This window comes from Sebastes fasciatus, chromosome 10 (genome assembly GCF_043250625.1).
Source record: "Sebastes fasciatus isolate fSebFas1 chromosome 10, fSebFas1.pri, whole genome shotgun sequence".
Classification (NCBI taxonomy): Eukaryota; Metazoa; Chordata; class Actinopteri; order Perciformes; family Sebastidae; genus Sebastes; species Sebastes fasciatus.
In genome coordinates, this window is record NC_133804.1 from 20425282 (window position 1) to 20439381 (window position 14100).

The 14100-nt window shown below is 41.4% G+C and overlaps 5 protein-coding genes across 16 annotated transcripts in view; all 5 read right to left on the reverse strand.

Annotated features, from left to right (window-relative positions):
• Nucleotides 1-14100, reverse strand: part of LOC141775468 (protocadherin gamma-C5-like) — a 227851-nt gene that overhangs the window by 155991 nt on the left and 57760 nt on the right. The gene's annotated exons all lie outside the window — the stretch shown is intronic.
• On the reverse strand, nucleotides 611-3261 carry LOC141775464 (protocadherin gamma-A7-like). Its single transcript, XM_074648852.1, has 2 exons — nucleotides 2890-3261; nucleotides 611-1602 (listed from the first exon to the last, which is right to left on the reverse strand). Exons 1-2 carry the CDS (start codon nucleotides 3257-3259, stop codon nucleotides 767-769), a joined length of 1206 nt encoding a protein of 401 aa, XP_074504953.1. The 5' UTR covers nucleotides 3260-3261; the 3' UTR covers nucleotides 611-766.
• Nucleotides 4501-6995, reverse strand: LOC141775465 (protocadherin gamma-A7-like). Its single transcript, XM_074648854.1, has 2 exons — nucleotides 6604-6995; nucleotides 4501-5316 (listed from the first exon to the last, which is right to left on the reverse strand). Exons 1-2 carry the CDS (start codon nucleotides 6977-6979, stop codon nucleotides 4505-4507), a joined length of 1188 nt encoding a protein of 395 aa, XP_074504955.1. The 5' UTR covers nucleotides 6980-6995; the 3' UTR covers nucleotides 4501-4504.
• LOC141775466 (protocadherin gamma-A7-like) lies at nucleotides 7963-10837 on the reverse strand. The gene is made up of 2 exons (XM_074648855.1): nucleotides 10032-10837; nucleotides 7963-8744 (listed from the first exon to the last, which is right to left on the reverse strand). The coding sequence occupies exons 1-2, from the start codon at nucleotides 10413-10415 to the stop codon at nucleotides 7968-7970; spliced, it is 1161 nt and encodes a 386-aa protein (XP_074504956.1). The 5' UTR covers nucleotides 10416-10837; the 3' UTR covers nucleotides 7963-7967.
• Nucleotides 11259-13888, reverse strand: LOC141775476 (protocadherin gamma-A7-like). The gene is made up of 3 exons (XM_074648905.1): nucleotides 13499-13888; nucleotides 13044-13050; nucleotides 11259-12204 (listed from the first exon to the last, which is right to left on the reverse strand). Exons 1-3 carry the CDS (start codon nucleotides 13880-13882, stop codon nucleotides 11435-11437), a joined length of 1161 nt encoding a protein of 386 aa, XP_074505006.1. The 5' UTR covers nucleotides 13883-13888; the 3' UTR covers nucleotides 11259-11434.

Sequence of the window (14100 nt, forward strand, 5' to 3'; positions counted from 1 at the left end):
GAACACCAAACGGTTTGGAAGTAAATAATGAAGGAAGTATCAAAGTAAATAAAAATAAAAATACTGATGTCTGTATTAAAATAACTACTTACTATAATAATAATAATAATAATGGAATTTAATTAACTGTGTATGGTAATATATATTTCCAATTGTGGATAAACATGCCCAATTAGCATGCATTACACATATTGATAATGATAATAAAGATAGAAGACTAAATTATTAATATTATTATTGTTATTATTATTATTATTATTATTATTATTATTATTATTATTATTATTATTAGTAGTAGTAGTAGTAGTAGAAGTACTAGTAGTATAGGAGGAGGAGGAGGAGGAAGAGGAGCATTGATATGCAGGAACATTTCTGATTAAAAGTTATGAGAAAAGCGTAGAGTAAAAAGCTCTTTTAGTTGTTCAGGAACTGTCCGCACTGTGGTGCTGAAAGGAACCAAGAGCCCTTGGTTTTTACTTTTTTATTATTATTATTACTATTATTATTATTATTATTATTATTATTATTATTATTATTATTATTATTATTATTATCAGTAGTAATAGTAATAGTAATAGTAATAGTAATAGTAATAGTAGTAGTAGTAGTAGTAGTATTTATAAAGAATAAATAAGTTATGAGGGAGATGGAGCGATTTCAAGCCAAAAGCACTTTCAGAGAAAAAGTAGCTGTCCACACTGTGGTGCTGAAAAGAACAGGGAACACTTGTTTTCGGCTAAATTGTAAGCAGCTACTCATTGCACTTTCATTTCAGATCAGAGAAACAATGTTTTAAGAAGCGATTACTTTGCGTATTGCACCTCACCTCGAGAGGAGAGTCTGGTTCATCCAGGATGCTCTTCTCACTCTGTATCCGCTGCATCGTCCCTGTAGAATTGGGGTCCATTATCAGCACGTTCTGACTACCGACTCCTCCGAACTTACAGTCACTCTTTCTGGAGTCAGTCGTCCTGCACACCTCGTAGTTGTACACGTGTTGGAGAGTCCCTGTCCCCAAAGTGTCTGAGTAACGTGGTGGATAATATGGAATCACAGGGAGACTGGAGTGATACAGGACGCGAGACTGTCTCCACCTGTAGATCTTCACTGATATAATAACCACTAAACACGTGATGAAGAGGAAGGAGACTACAGCCAGAGCCAACACTAAGTAAAAAGTCAGGTTGTCATTGTACTCCTTGTCGTGCGTAAAGTCAGTGAACTCAGACAGCACTTCAGGGAAGCTGTCCGCCACCGCCACGTTAACAATGACTGTAGCTGAACGAGAGGGCTGCCCGTTGTCCTCCACTATAACAGTCAGTCTCTGTTTCACAGCATCTTTATCAGTGACTTGGCGGATAGTTCTTATTTCTCCATTCTGTAAGCCCACTTCAAACAGCGCCCTGTCTGTGGCTTTCTGCAGTTTATAGGAGAGCCAGGCATTCTGTCCAGAGTCCACATCAACAGCCACCACTTTAGTGACCAGATAGCCCACATCTGCTGAACGAGGCACCATTTCAGCCACCAGAGAGCCACCAGTCAGGACTGGGTACAGAACCTGAGGAGGGTTGTCGTTCTGATCCTGGATCATTAATTTCACAGTCACGTTGCTACTGAGTGGAGGTGAACCTCCATCCTGCGCTTTGACTACTAGCTGAAGCTGTTTAATTTGCTCATAATCAAAGGAACGAATCGCACTAAGAACTCCAGTTTCAGAGTTCATGGATACATACGTAGAGATTGGAAAACCACCGACTTGCGTGTCTTCCAAGATATAAGATATTCTCGCATTTTGATTCCAGTCAGAGTCCTGTGCGCTGAGAGTGATTATTGACATTCCAGGGGAATTATTTTCTGTAATTTGTGCATTATACATTAATTTATCAAACAAGGGGGGACTGTCATTTATGTCAGAAATAGTAAGGTGCAACTGTATGGCACTTGACAGAGGCGGGGAACCTGAATCTGTTGCAGTAATAGTAATGTTATATTCTGGTGTTTTTTCACGGTCAAAAGCTGTATCTGAAACGAGTGAGTAGTAATTAGTCAAAGAGGATGTTATTTTAAAAGGAAAAGTCTTATCTATTGTACACATGATCTGCCCATTTCTTTCAGAGTCTGCGTCTTTAGCATTAAAAACAGCTATAGTGGAGCCTATTGGAACATCCTCAGACACAGGACTAGAAAATGACATGACGTTTAGAACTGGTGCATTATCATTAACATCTACGATATCAATTATTACCTTACTGAGATCCGTCAACCCCCCCTGATCTTTAGCTTCAACTCTTATTTCATGTTTTTTGTCCTTTTCAAAATCGATTTGTCCGGAAACCGTTATTTTACCAGTTGTCTTGTCGATGTTAAACATGTCAGCCACGTTTCCTTTCAAATTAGAAAATGCATACGTCACCACACCGTTTGATCCACTGTCAGCGTCTGTGGCATTTACGGTTATAAAGTGAGTCCCTGATGTTGCATTTTCTAAGACAGTAGCCCTGTACACAGACTGATTGAATACAGGAGGGTTATCATTGGCATCTAACACGGTGATATCAATATTTACTGTACCAGATCTCTGTGGTGTTCCCCCGTCCACTGCTATCAGCTTAAACGAGAGGTGGGGTTGCTCCTCTCTGTCTAGAGATTTCTGTAGGATGAGTTCTGCAAATTTACTGCCGTCTGGGTTAGCGTGTTGTTTCAGGACAAAATTGACGCTTGTGCTTAAAACATAATTTTGTAGTCCATTAACACCTACGTCTGGGTCCTCCGCACTTTCCAACACGAAGCGAGAGCCAATTACAGCAGACTCGCTTATTTCCATGCGTATGTGGTTATTTCTAAACACAGGCGAATGGTCATTTACATCCAATATCTCGACCATTACACGATGCAACTCAATTGGATTTTCCAAAATAATTTCGAAGCTGAAACTGCACGGTGTGACGTCTCCGCAAAGCTGCTCTCGGTCTATTCTCTCATTCACTACCAGCGTCCCTTTGTCTGTCTTCAGCTCGGTGTACTGGATGTTTTCTCCGGTCACGATACGAGCCCGGCCAGAACGGAGCCTCTTCAGATCCAGACCGAGGTCTTGTGCAACGTTACCAATCAGGGACCCTTTCTTCATCTCCTCTGGTATAGAATAGCGAATCTGTCCAGCCACTCTATCACCCACATAACTGAGCAAAATGAGTAATCCCACTTGACATCGAAATAAAGGGAGTCGCCATCTTACACTTCTAGAGCCTCGGGTCGCCATATCAAAAGCAATAGATCTTGATGAATGATGCGTCCTCACTTGAAGAAAACTGTAGTCCAGCTTAAATAAATTGTACTGCTTTTAGATGACAACGTGCTCCTCGTATAATCCAACGACAAAAGTAAAAAGCCTCTTCACGCCCTGTCCTCCCACGAAGGACAAGTACCTCCGCTGTTATGCTAAAGTATGGTAGTGAGGGAGGGGAACAGGCTGGCTGGTAACATTGAAATCGTTTTGCTGACCAACAGCGTCACTTGGAGTCGAAATCTTGAACTACTTGGACTTAAAGACAAAGCATTTAAAGCCTGTGAATATACACAGCTAGTGATCAGTTGTTTATTAGTACTACACTTGCGTTATGATGAAAAGACGGAGTCAATTGAATAGTTGAAACAACAGCAGAAATGATTACAGACACTGGAATGACATCCCATCCAATGCTGTACTGATAGAAATGATAAATTACTTCCCAAAATGCAACATACCACTATAATGTAAAAAGTAATGGAATGTCGCTGTCCATGGTACTGAAATCCGCAGCACTACAAATGCAATGAAAGAAGAGCAGAGCCAGAGCAAGGGTGTGGAATATCAGACTAAAAATGACTGATATCCTATTAAATTCAGTTACTAAACTCTACTCACAGTTTACTGCAAAAACTAACAAGTTATAAGTCATTTGATACCGGATACAAGAGTCACATTCAGTAAGCAAAGCGAACAACTTCATTGCTGCTCTATTAAGCTGGAAAAATACAAACATGCAGCCGTTCCTAAGGTCCTGACAAGCGTCTCTCATTGTCTTTGAAGTCTATTTCAGTTTCTGTGTTGCATTCTTGGTCAACAAACATGCAGTGCCTATTTGAGGACAGGTACCTTAAAAGGACAGAAGTGTCAGACAGAGAAGACCGTGAGATGTACAAATGTATGCAAATAAATACTGCTAAACAGAGAGACTCAGTGCTCTCACCCTTGAACATTTTATGTTGATGGTTGTGTGCCTACTTGCAAGTGTGTAATAAAACTCAGAAAAACACAGTTTTGTCCATGAGTCCTTATTTAACAGAAATTGCCTCCACATCTATATAGATGTATTGTAAATTTAGTTGTGAGGCCCTAATTCAGTTCAACAATTTCATTCCAGCTATATAGCACTCAACAGCTGTCAGTTGACTGAACATACAGTATGCAGCAAACAGTCAGCAGGGAGGAAATGTGGGGTTTGAGGGCACACAGCACCAGGAATCATATCTTTGAGTCAGGTGATGAAAATGAACTGACCTCTAGAGGAGAGTCTGGTTCATCCAGGATGCTCTTCTCACTCTGTATCCGCTGCATCGTCCCTGTAGAACTTGGGTCCATTATCAGCACGTTCTGACTACCGGCTCCTCCGAACTTACAGTCACTCTTTCTGGAGTCAGTCGTCCTGCACACCTCGTAGTTGTACACGTGTTGGAGAGTCCCTGTCCCCAAAGTGTCTGAGTAACGTGGTGGATAATATGGAATCACAGGGAGACTGGAGTGATACAGGACGCGAGACTGTCTCCACCTGTAGATCTTCACTGATATAATAACTACTAAACACGTGATGAAGAGGAAGGAGACTACAGCCAGAGCCAACACTAAGTAAAAAGTCAGGTTGTCATTGTACTCCTTGTCGTGTGTAAAGTCAGTGAACTCAGACAGCACTTCAGGGAAGCTGTCCGCCACCGCCACGTTAACAATGACTGTAGCTGAACGAGAGGGCTGCCCGTTGTCCTCCACTATAACAGTCAGTCTTTGTTTCACAACATCTTTATCAGTGACTTGGCGGATAGTTCTTATTTCTCCATTCTGTAAGCCCACTTCAAACAGCGCCCTGTCTGTGGCTTTCTGCAGTTTGTAGGAGAGCCAAGCATTCTGTCCAGAGTCCACATCAACAGCCACCACTTTAGTGACCAGATAGCCCACATCTGCTGAACGAGGCACCATTTCAGCCACCAGAGAGCCACCAGTCTGGACTGGATACAGAACCTGAGGAGGGTTGTCGTTCTGGTCCTGGATCATTAATTTCACAGTCACGTTGCTACTGAGTGGAGGGGAACCTCCATCCTGCGCCTTGACGACGAAAAACAGCTGTTTGATTTGCTCATAATCAAATGTGCGCACTGCATGTATCACTCCGCTTTCTGCATTTATAGAAACATATCCTGAAACTGGAGATCCTCCGATATTAATATCTTCCAGAATGTAAGATATACGGGCGTTTTGGTTTTCATCAGGATCTTTAGCCCTCAGCGTGAGAACAGAAACACCTGGAGAGTTATTCTCTGCAATAAACGCGTTGTAAACACTTTGTGAAAACACTGGAGCATTATCGTTCACATCAGAGACCTTTAAATGAAAGGTTCTTTTTGTCGAGAGAGGAGGCATTCCTGCATCTGTCGCAACAACAGTGATGTTATACTCTGAAACACTTTCACGATCTAATACAGTATCTGTTACCAAAGTATAATAATTTCTTAAATTGGATTTTATCTTGAAAGGTGCATTTTGTTCTATTTTACAGTTTACCTGTCCGTTATCACCTGAATCGAGGTCTTTTACATTTATAATGCCAATAGTTGTAGCAGGAGGAGAGTCTTCTGATACAGGACTAGTGAATGACATGACGCTGATGATAGGGGCGTTGTCATTTACATCAGTTACTTCAATTATCACTTTACTTGAATCCGTTAAACCTCCCTGATCTTTTGCCTCGATTCTTAGTTCATACTTTTTGTCTTTTTCATAATCAATTAAACCTCTGATTAAAATGATACCACTCTTTTCATCAACTGTAAATAAATCACTGAGACCACTGCTGAGATCTGAAAAATAATAAGTTACAATACTATTTGAGCCGGAATCTGCGTCACTTGCATTAACAGTGGTAACGTAAGTATCTCTGGGAGAGTTCTCCATTACTGTAGCTTTGTACACAGACTGATTGAATACAGGTGAATTATCATTGGCATCAAGAACAGTTATATCTATATTTACTGTACCAGATCTCTGCGGAGTTCCACCGTCTACAGCTATTAGCTTCAGAGACAGATTAGGGTTGGTCTCTCTGTCTAATGGCTTCTGAAGCACCATCTCTGCATATTTCTTTCCATCTGCATTAGAGTTTTGTTTCAGAACAAAATTCTCATTCTCGCTTAGAAAATATTCTCTCAGTCCATTAATGCCCACATCTGGGTCTTCTGCACTCGACAATGTAAAACGAGCACCAGCATTTGCTGATTCGCTGATTTCGAAATTGATACTATTTCTTTTGAACACGGGCGAATGATCATTTATGTCTGTTATTTCAACAGTAATTTGATGCAACTCCATCGGGTTTTCTAAAATCACCTCAAAGCTGAAGCTACACGGTGTTACGTCTCCACAAAGCTGCTCTCGGTCTATTCTCTCATTCACTACCAGCGTCCCTTTGTCTGTCTTCAGCTCGGTGTACTGGATGTTTTCTCCGGTCACGATACGGGCCCGACCAGAACGGAGCCTCTTCAGATCCAAACCAAGGTCCTGTGCTACATTACCGATTAGAGAGCCCTTCTTCATCTCCTCCGGGATTGAATACCGGATATGTCCGCTGACCATATGGATGAGATAAAAAAGGAACAACAGAAGCTTCCAATCCTGTCCGCAGCCAAAGCGCCATTTTACGCACCGGGAGTAGGGTGGTAGTCCACACGCCATAGCAGAAGAAAAACACGAAAATATGCTCCAAAGATCCAAGCACCATACGTATTCTGAATAATAGAAATCCACTGAATGCAGCTCTAAAAAAATAAATGCTTTTTCAATTTACTGTATATATCTGACAGGAGATATCAACTGATGCGACTGTGTTTTCCTCGAATGTCAGCCAGCATACTGAACACTACCTCCTTTTCTCTCATACGCCACGATGCTAAGGGAGGGGACTGTGTGGTAATGTACCAGAGAATATGTTAGATTGACCTACAGCGTCTCTTAGAGTCCAAAATCAGTAACACAAGCAACATAGAATTATTTCTGTAAATATTTAGTGGTTGATTAAAATTGATTAGTGCATAATAACAATAATCTAAAACATATTTCAACAAATATTACACAAAAAAAGTATTAAAATAGAAAATAATCTCACTGTGAGTATTATAATCATTCGGTTCTTATGCAATATTACCTTTAAAAAATATGAAAATATAAGAATAGAAATAGCATGGCAATAGACAAATTAACAATTATAAAATACGACTGCAATTCTATCAAGCTTTGGGGAAGCACTGAAAAAGAAAACACAAGGGGCTTGGTAAAACTATCTGATTTTAAATGAGAGCAGTGAAAGCAGCATTTGATTGTCACATTAATTTAAGTCACGTGCACCCATTTTGTTTTTACAACAATCACGAGTGAATGCATGTTAAGAGACTAAAGATCATCATCAATGTACAAGCAAAATTAGAAGCTCAAAAATGCAACAAAGTCAAAACAATGTGTGTGTGAAACAATACAATAGCACATTACTAACTGAGAGTAAAGGGTAAAATGATTTGAATAAGGATACAGCCGTATCCCTATCAAGTGCTGCAACGTGAGGTGCTGTCCGTGGTGCTGAACAGGACGGTACAGCGTGCAGCACTTCACTATAGATGTAACTAAACACAGAAGTAGAAATTAAGGCACAGAGACGAAGCTACGTTATTTAACTGACCTCCAGAGGAGAGTCTGGTTCATCCAGGATGCTCTTCTCACTCTGTATCCGCTGCATCGTTCCTGTAGAACTGGGGTCCATTATCAGCACGTTCTGACTACCGGCTCCTCCGAACTTACAGTCACTCTTTCTGGAGTCAGTCGTCCTGCACACCTCGTAGTTGTACACGTGTTGGAGAGTCCCTGTCCCCAAAGTGTCTGAGTAACGTGGTGGATAATATGGAATCACAGGGAGACTGGAGTGATACAGGACGCGAGACTGTCTCCACCTGTAGATCTTCACTGATATAATAACCACTAAACACGTGATGAAGAGGAAGGAGACTACAGCCAGAGCCAACACTAAGTAAAAAGTCAGGTTGTCATTGTACTCCTTGTCGTGTGTAAAGTCAGTGAACTCAGACAGCACTTCAGGGAAGCTGTCCGCCACCGCCACGTTAACAATGACTGTAGCTGAACGAGAGGGCTGCCCGTTGTCCTCCACTATAACAGTCAGTCTTTGTTTCACAGCATCTTTATCAGTGACTTGGCGGATAGTTCTTATTTCTCCATTCTGTAAGCCCACTTCAAACAGCGCCCTGTCTGTGGCTTTCTGCAGTTTATAGGAGAGCCAGGCATTCTGTCCAGAGTCCACATCAACAGCCACCACTTTAGTGACCAGATATCCCACATCTGCTGAACGAGGCACCATTTCAGCCACCAGAGAGCCAGTAGTCTGGACTGGGTACAGAACCTGAGGAGGGTTGTCGTTCTGGTCCTGGACTATTAACTTTACAGTCACGTTGCTACTGAGTGGAGGGGAACCTCCATCCTGCGCTTTCACGACGAAAACCAGCTGTTTGATTTGCTCATAATCAAATGAGCGCAGTGCATGTACCACTCCGCTTTCTGCATTTATAGAAACATATCCTGAAACTGGAGATCCTCCGATATTAATATCTTCCAGAATGTAAGATATACGGGCGTTTTGGTTTTCATCAGGATCTTTAGCCCTCAGCGTGAGAACAGAAACACCTGGAGAGTTATTCTCTGCAATAAACGCGTTGTAAACACTTTGTGAAAACACTGGAGCATTATCGTTCACATCAGAGACCTTTAAATGAAAGGTTCTTTTTGTCGAGAGAGGAGGCATTCCGGCATCTGTCGCAACAACAGTGATGTTATATTCTGAAACACTTTCACGATCTAATACAGTATCTGTTACCAGAGTATAGTAATTTCTTAAATTAGATTTAATCTTGAAAGGTGCATTTTGTTCTATTCTACAGTTTACCTGTCCGTTATCACCTGAATCGAGGTCTTTTACATTTATAATGCCAATAGTTGTACCAGGAGGAGAGTCTTCTGATACAGGACTAGTGAATGACATGACGCTGATGATAGGGGCGTTGTCATTTACATCAGTTACTTCAATTATCACTTTACTCGAATCTGTCAAACCTCCCTGATCTTTTGCCTGGATCCTAAGTTCATACTTTTTGTCTTTTTCGTAATCAATTAAACCTCTGATTAAAATGATACCACTGTTTTCATCTACTGTAAATAAATCACCGAGACCACTGTTGAGATCTGAAAAATAATACGTTACAATACTATTCGACCCGAAATCTGCGTCACTCGCATTAACAGTGGTGACGTAAGTATCTCTGGGAGAGTTCTCCATTACTGTAGCTTTGTACACAGACTGATTGAATACAGGCGCATTATCATTGGCATCAAGAACAGTTATATCTATATTTACTGTACCAGATCTCTGCGGAGTTCCACCGTCTACAGCTATTAGCTTCAGAGACAGATTAGGGTTGGTCTCTCTGTCTAATGGCTTCTGAAGCACCATCTCTGCATATTTCTTTCCATCTGCATTCGAGTTTTGCTTCAGAACAAAATTCTCATTCTCCGTCAAAAAATATTCTCTGAGTCCATTTACACCCACATCTGGGTCTTCTGCACTCGTCAGTGGAAAACGAGCGCCAGCATTAGCTGATTCACTGATTTCAAAATCGATGCTATTTCTTTTGAACGTAGGCGAATGATCATTTATGTCTGTTATTTCAACTGTAATTTGATGCAACTCCATCGGGTTTTCTAAAATCACCTCAAAGCTGAAGCTACACGGTGTTACGTCTCCACAAAGCTGCTCTCGGTCTATTCTCTCATTCACTACCAGCGTCCCTTTGTCTGTCTTCAGCTCGGTGTACTGGATGTTTTCTCCGGTCACGATACGGGCCCGACCAGAACGGAGCCTCTTCAGATCCAAACCGAGGTCCTGTGCTACGTTCCCGATTAGAGAGCCCTTCTTCATCTCCTCCGGGATTGAATACCGGATATGTCCGCTGACCATATGGTTGAGATAAAAAAGGAACAACAGAAGCTTCCAATCCTGTCCGCAGCCAAAGCGCCATTTTACGCACCGGGAGTAGGGTGGTAGTCCACACGCCATAGCAGAAGAAAAACACGAAAATATGCTCCAAAGATCCAAGCACCCCACGTATTCCGAATAAAAGAAACCCACTCAATGTACCTCTAAAGAAAAAAAAGATTGCTTTTTCAATTTACTGTATATATCTGACAGGAGATATCAATTGATGCGACTGTGTTTTCCTCGAATGTCAGCCAGCATACTGAACACTACCTCCTTTCTCTCTCATACGCCACGGTGCTAAGGGAGGGGACTGTGTGGTAATGTACCAGAGAATATGTTAGATTGACCTACAGCGTCTCTTAGAGTCCAAAATCAGTAACAACATGCAACATATAATTATTCCTGGAAATATTTAGTGGTTGAATAAATATGATTGCTGCAATATCAAAACAATCTGAATAATAATTCAACAAACTATCTACAAATAAATGCAAAATTAACTGAACCTGAGTTATAGTATAATGATGTATTTATGAAATTTACTCTGGAATATTTAAATATGTAAAAAGAAACAACATTGCCGTAAACGTCACACAAACTAACAAAAACAACATATCACTACAAATATACAGTATCATAAAAACTCGTGGAAGTACTGGGGAAGAAACCGCAATGAGTTTGGTAAAGATTATTGATGTTAAATAAGAGCAGTGAAAGGAACAATTTTGATTGTCAGTAAAATAATTAAAGTCACCTGCTAACAATTTTTTCAACAATCAATTCACTGGTGAAAGCTTATAAAGAGACTCATGAGATCACCCACACTGCACTAGCACATTCAAAAACTAGCAAGCCGTGTAACGCAAAATATAACGAAGCCAAAGCAATCTGTGTGTGGAACAATATAATAGCACATCACTAACTGAGAGTAAATGGTGACATACTTTGAATATGAATACAGCAGTATTCCTACCAAGTGCTGCAAAGTGAGGTGCTGTCCATGGTGCTGGACAGGACGGTATAGCGTGCAGCACTTCAATATCAATGTAACTAAACACAGAAGTAGAAATAACGGCAGAGAGACGAAGCTACATTATTTAACTAACCTCTAGAGGAGAGTCTGGTTCATCCAGGATGCTCTTCTCACTCTGTATCCGCTGCATCGTCCCTGTAGAACTGGGGTCCATTATCAGCACGTTCTGACTACCGGCTCCTCCGAACTTACAGTCACTCTTTCTGGAGTCAGTCGTCCTGCACACCTCGTAGTTGTACACGTGTTGGAGAGTCCCTGTCCCCAAAGTGTCTGAGTAACGTGGTGGATAATATGGAATCACAGGGAGACTGGAGTGATACAGGACGCGAGACTGTCTCCACCTGTAGATCTTCACTGATATAATAACCACTAAACACGTGATGAAGAGGAAGGAGACTACAGCCAGAGCCAACACTAAGTAAAAAGTCAGGTTGTCATTGTACTCCTTGTCGTGCGTAAAGTCAGTGAACTCAGACAGCACTTCAGGGAAGCTGTCCGCCACCGCCACGTTAACAATGACTGTAGCTGAACGAGAGGGCTGCCCGTTGTCCTCCACTATAACAGTCAGTCTTTGTTTCACAGCATCTTTATCAGTGACTTGGCGGATAGTTCTTATTTCTCCATTCTGTAAGCCCACTTCAAACAGCGCCCTGTCTGTGGCTTTCTGCAGTTTATAGGAGAGCCAGGCATTCTGTCCAGAGTCCACATCAACAGCCACCACTTTAGTGACCAGATAGCCCACATCTGCTGAACGAGGCACCATTTCAGCCACCAAAGAGCCACCAGTCTGGACTGGGTACAGAACCTGAGGGGGGTTGTCGTTCTGGTCCTGGACTATTAATTTCACAGTCACATTGCTACTGAGTGGAGGGGAACCTCCATCCTGCGCTTTCACCACGAAAACCAGCTGTTTGATTTGCTCATAATCAAATGTGCGCACTGCATGTATCACTCCGCTTTCTGCATTTATAGAAACATATCCTGAAACTGGAGATCCACCGATATTAATATCTTCCAGAATATACGATATACGGGCATTTTGGTTTTCATCAGGATCGTTAGCCCTAACAGTGAGAACAGAAACACCTGGAGAGTTATTCTCTGCAGTAAACGCGTTGTAAACACTTTGTGAAAACACTGGAGCATTATCGTTCACATCAGAGACCTTTAAATGAAAGGTTCTTTTTGTCGAGAGAGGAGGCATTCCTGCATCTGTCGCAACAACAGTGATGTTATATTCTGAAACACTTTCACGATCTAATACAGTATCTGTTACCAAAGTATAATAATTTCTTAAATTAGATTTGATCTTGAACGGTGCATTTTGTTCTATTCTACAGTTTACCTGTCCGTTATCACCTGAATCGAGGTCTTTTACATTTATAATGCCAATAGTTGTACCAGGAGGAGAGTCTTCTGATACAGGACTAGTGAATGACATGACGCTGATGATAGGGGCGTTGTCATTTACATCAGTTACTTCAATATTCACTTTACTTGAATCCGTTAAACCTCCCTGATCTTTTGCATCGATTCTAAGCTCATACTTTTTGTCTTTTTCATAATCAACAGAACCAGTTATTGAAATGACGCCAGTCTTTTCATCAATCATAAACAAATCACTGAGACCACTGTTGAGATCTGAAAAATAATACGTTACAATACTATTCGACCCGAAATCTGCGTCACTCGCATTAACAGTGGTGACGTAAGTATCTCTGGGAGAGTTCTCCATTACTGTAGCTTTGTACACAGACTGATTGAATACAGGCGCATTATCATTGGCATCAAGAACAGTTATATCTATATTTACTGTACCAGATCTCTGCGGAGTTCCACCGTCTACAGCTATTAGCTTCAGAGACAGATTAGGGTTGGTCTCCCTGTCTAATGGCTTCTGAAGCACCATCTCTGCATATTTCTTTCCATCTGCATTTGAGTTTTGCTTCAGAACAAAATTATCATTCTCGGTCAAAAAATATTCTCTGAGTCCATTAATGCCCACATCTGGGTCTTCTGCACTCGTCAATGAAAACCGAGCGCCAGCATTTGCTGTTTCGCTGATTTCAAAATTGATGCTATTTCTTTTGAACGTAGGTGAATGATCATTTATGTCTGTTATTTCAACTGTAATTTGATGCAACTCCATCGGGTTTTCTAAAATCACCTCAAAGCTGAAGCTACACGGTGTGACTTCTCCACAAAGCTGCTCTCGGTCTATTCTCTCATTCACTACCAGCGTCCCTTTGTCTGCCTTCAGCTCGGTGTACTGGATGTTTTCTCCGGTCACGATACGGGCCCGACCAGAACGGAGCCTCTTCAGATCCAAACCAAGGTCCTGTGCTACATTACCAATCAGAGAGCCCTTCTTCATCTCCTCCGTTATTGAATACCGGATATGTCCGCTGACCATATGGTTGAGATAAAAAAGGAACAACAGAAGCTTCCAATCCTGTCCGCAGCCAAAACGCCATTTCATGCACCGGGAGTAGGGTGGTAGTCCACACGCCATAGCAGAAGAAAAACACGAAAATATGCTCCAAAGATCCAAGCACCATACGTATTCTTAATAATAGAAATCTACTGAATGTACCTCTAAAGAAAAATAAATGCTTTTTCAATTTACTGTATATATCTGACAGGAGATATCAATTGATGCGACTGTGTTTTCCTCGAATGTCAGCCAGCATACTGAACACTACCTCCTTTCTCTCTCATACGCCACGGTGC

What these genes read in the sequence shown, in the direction of transcription:
- LOC141775464 (XM_074648852.1), bottom strand. Translation starts at nt 3,259, where the DNA reads ATGGCGACCCGAGGCTCTAGAAGTGTAAGATGGCGACTCCCTTTATTT. An exon ending in AAATCCAATTGAGTTGCATC is followed by an intron (nt 1,603 to 2,889) that starts GTGTAATGGTCG and finishes GTAGCAACGTGA; the next exon opens with CTGTGAAATTAATGATCCAG.
- LOC141775465 (XM_074648854.1), bottom strand. Translation starts at nt 6,979, where the DNA reads ATGGCGTGTGGACTACCACCCTACTCCCGGTGCGTAAAATGGCGCTTT. An exon ending in AAACCCGATGGAGTTGCATC is followed by an intron (nt 5,317 to 6,603) that starts AAATTACTGTTG and finishes GTAGCAACGTGA; the next exon opens with CTGTGAAATTAATGATCCAG.
- LOC141775466 (XM_074648855.1), bottom strand. Translation starts at nt 10,415, where the DNA reads ATGGCGTGTGGACTACCACCCTACTCCCGGTGCGTAAAATGGCGCTTT. An exon ending in TGGAGTTGCATCAAATTACA is followed by an intron (nt 8,745 to 10,031) that starts GTTGAAATAACA and finishes GTGACTGTAAAG; the next exon opens with TTAATAGTCCAGGACCAGAA.
- LOC141775476 (XM_074648905.1), bottom strand. Translation starts at nt 13,882, where the DNA reads ATGGCGTGTGGACTACCACCCTACTCCCGGTGCATGAAATGGCGTTTT.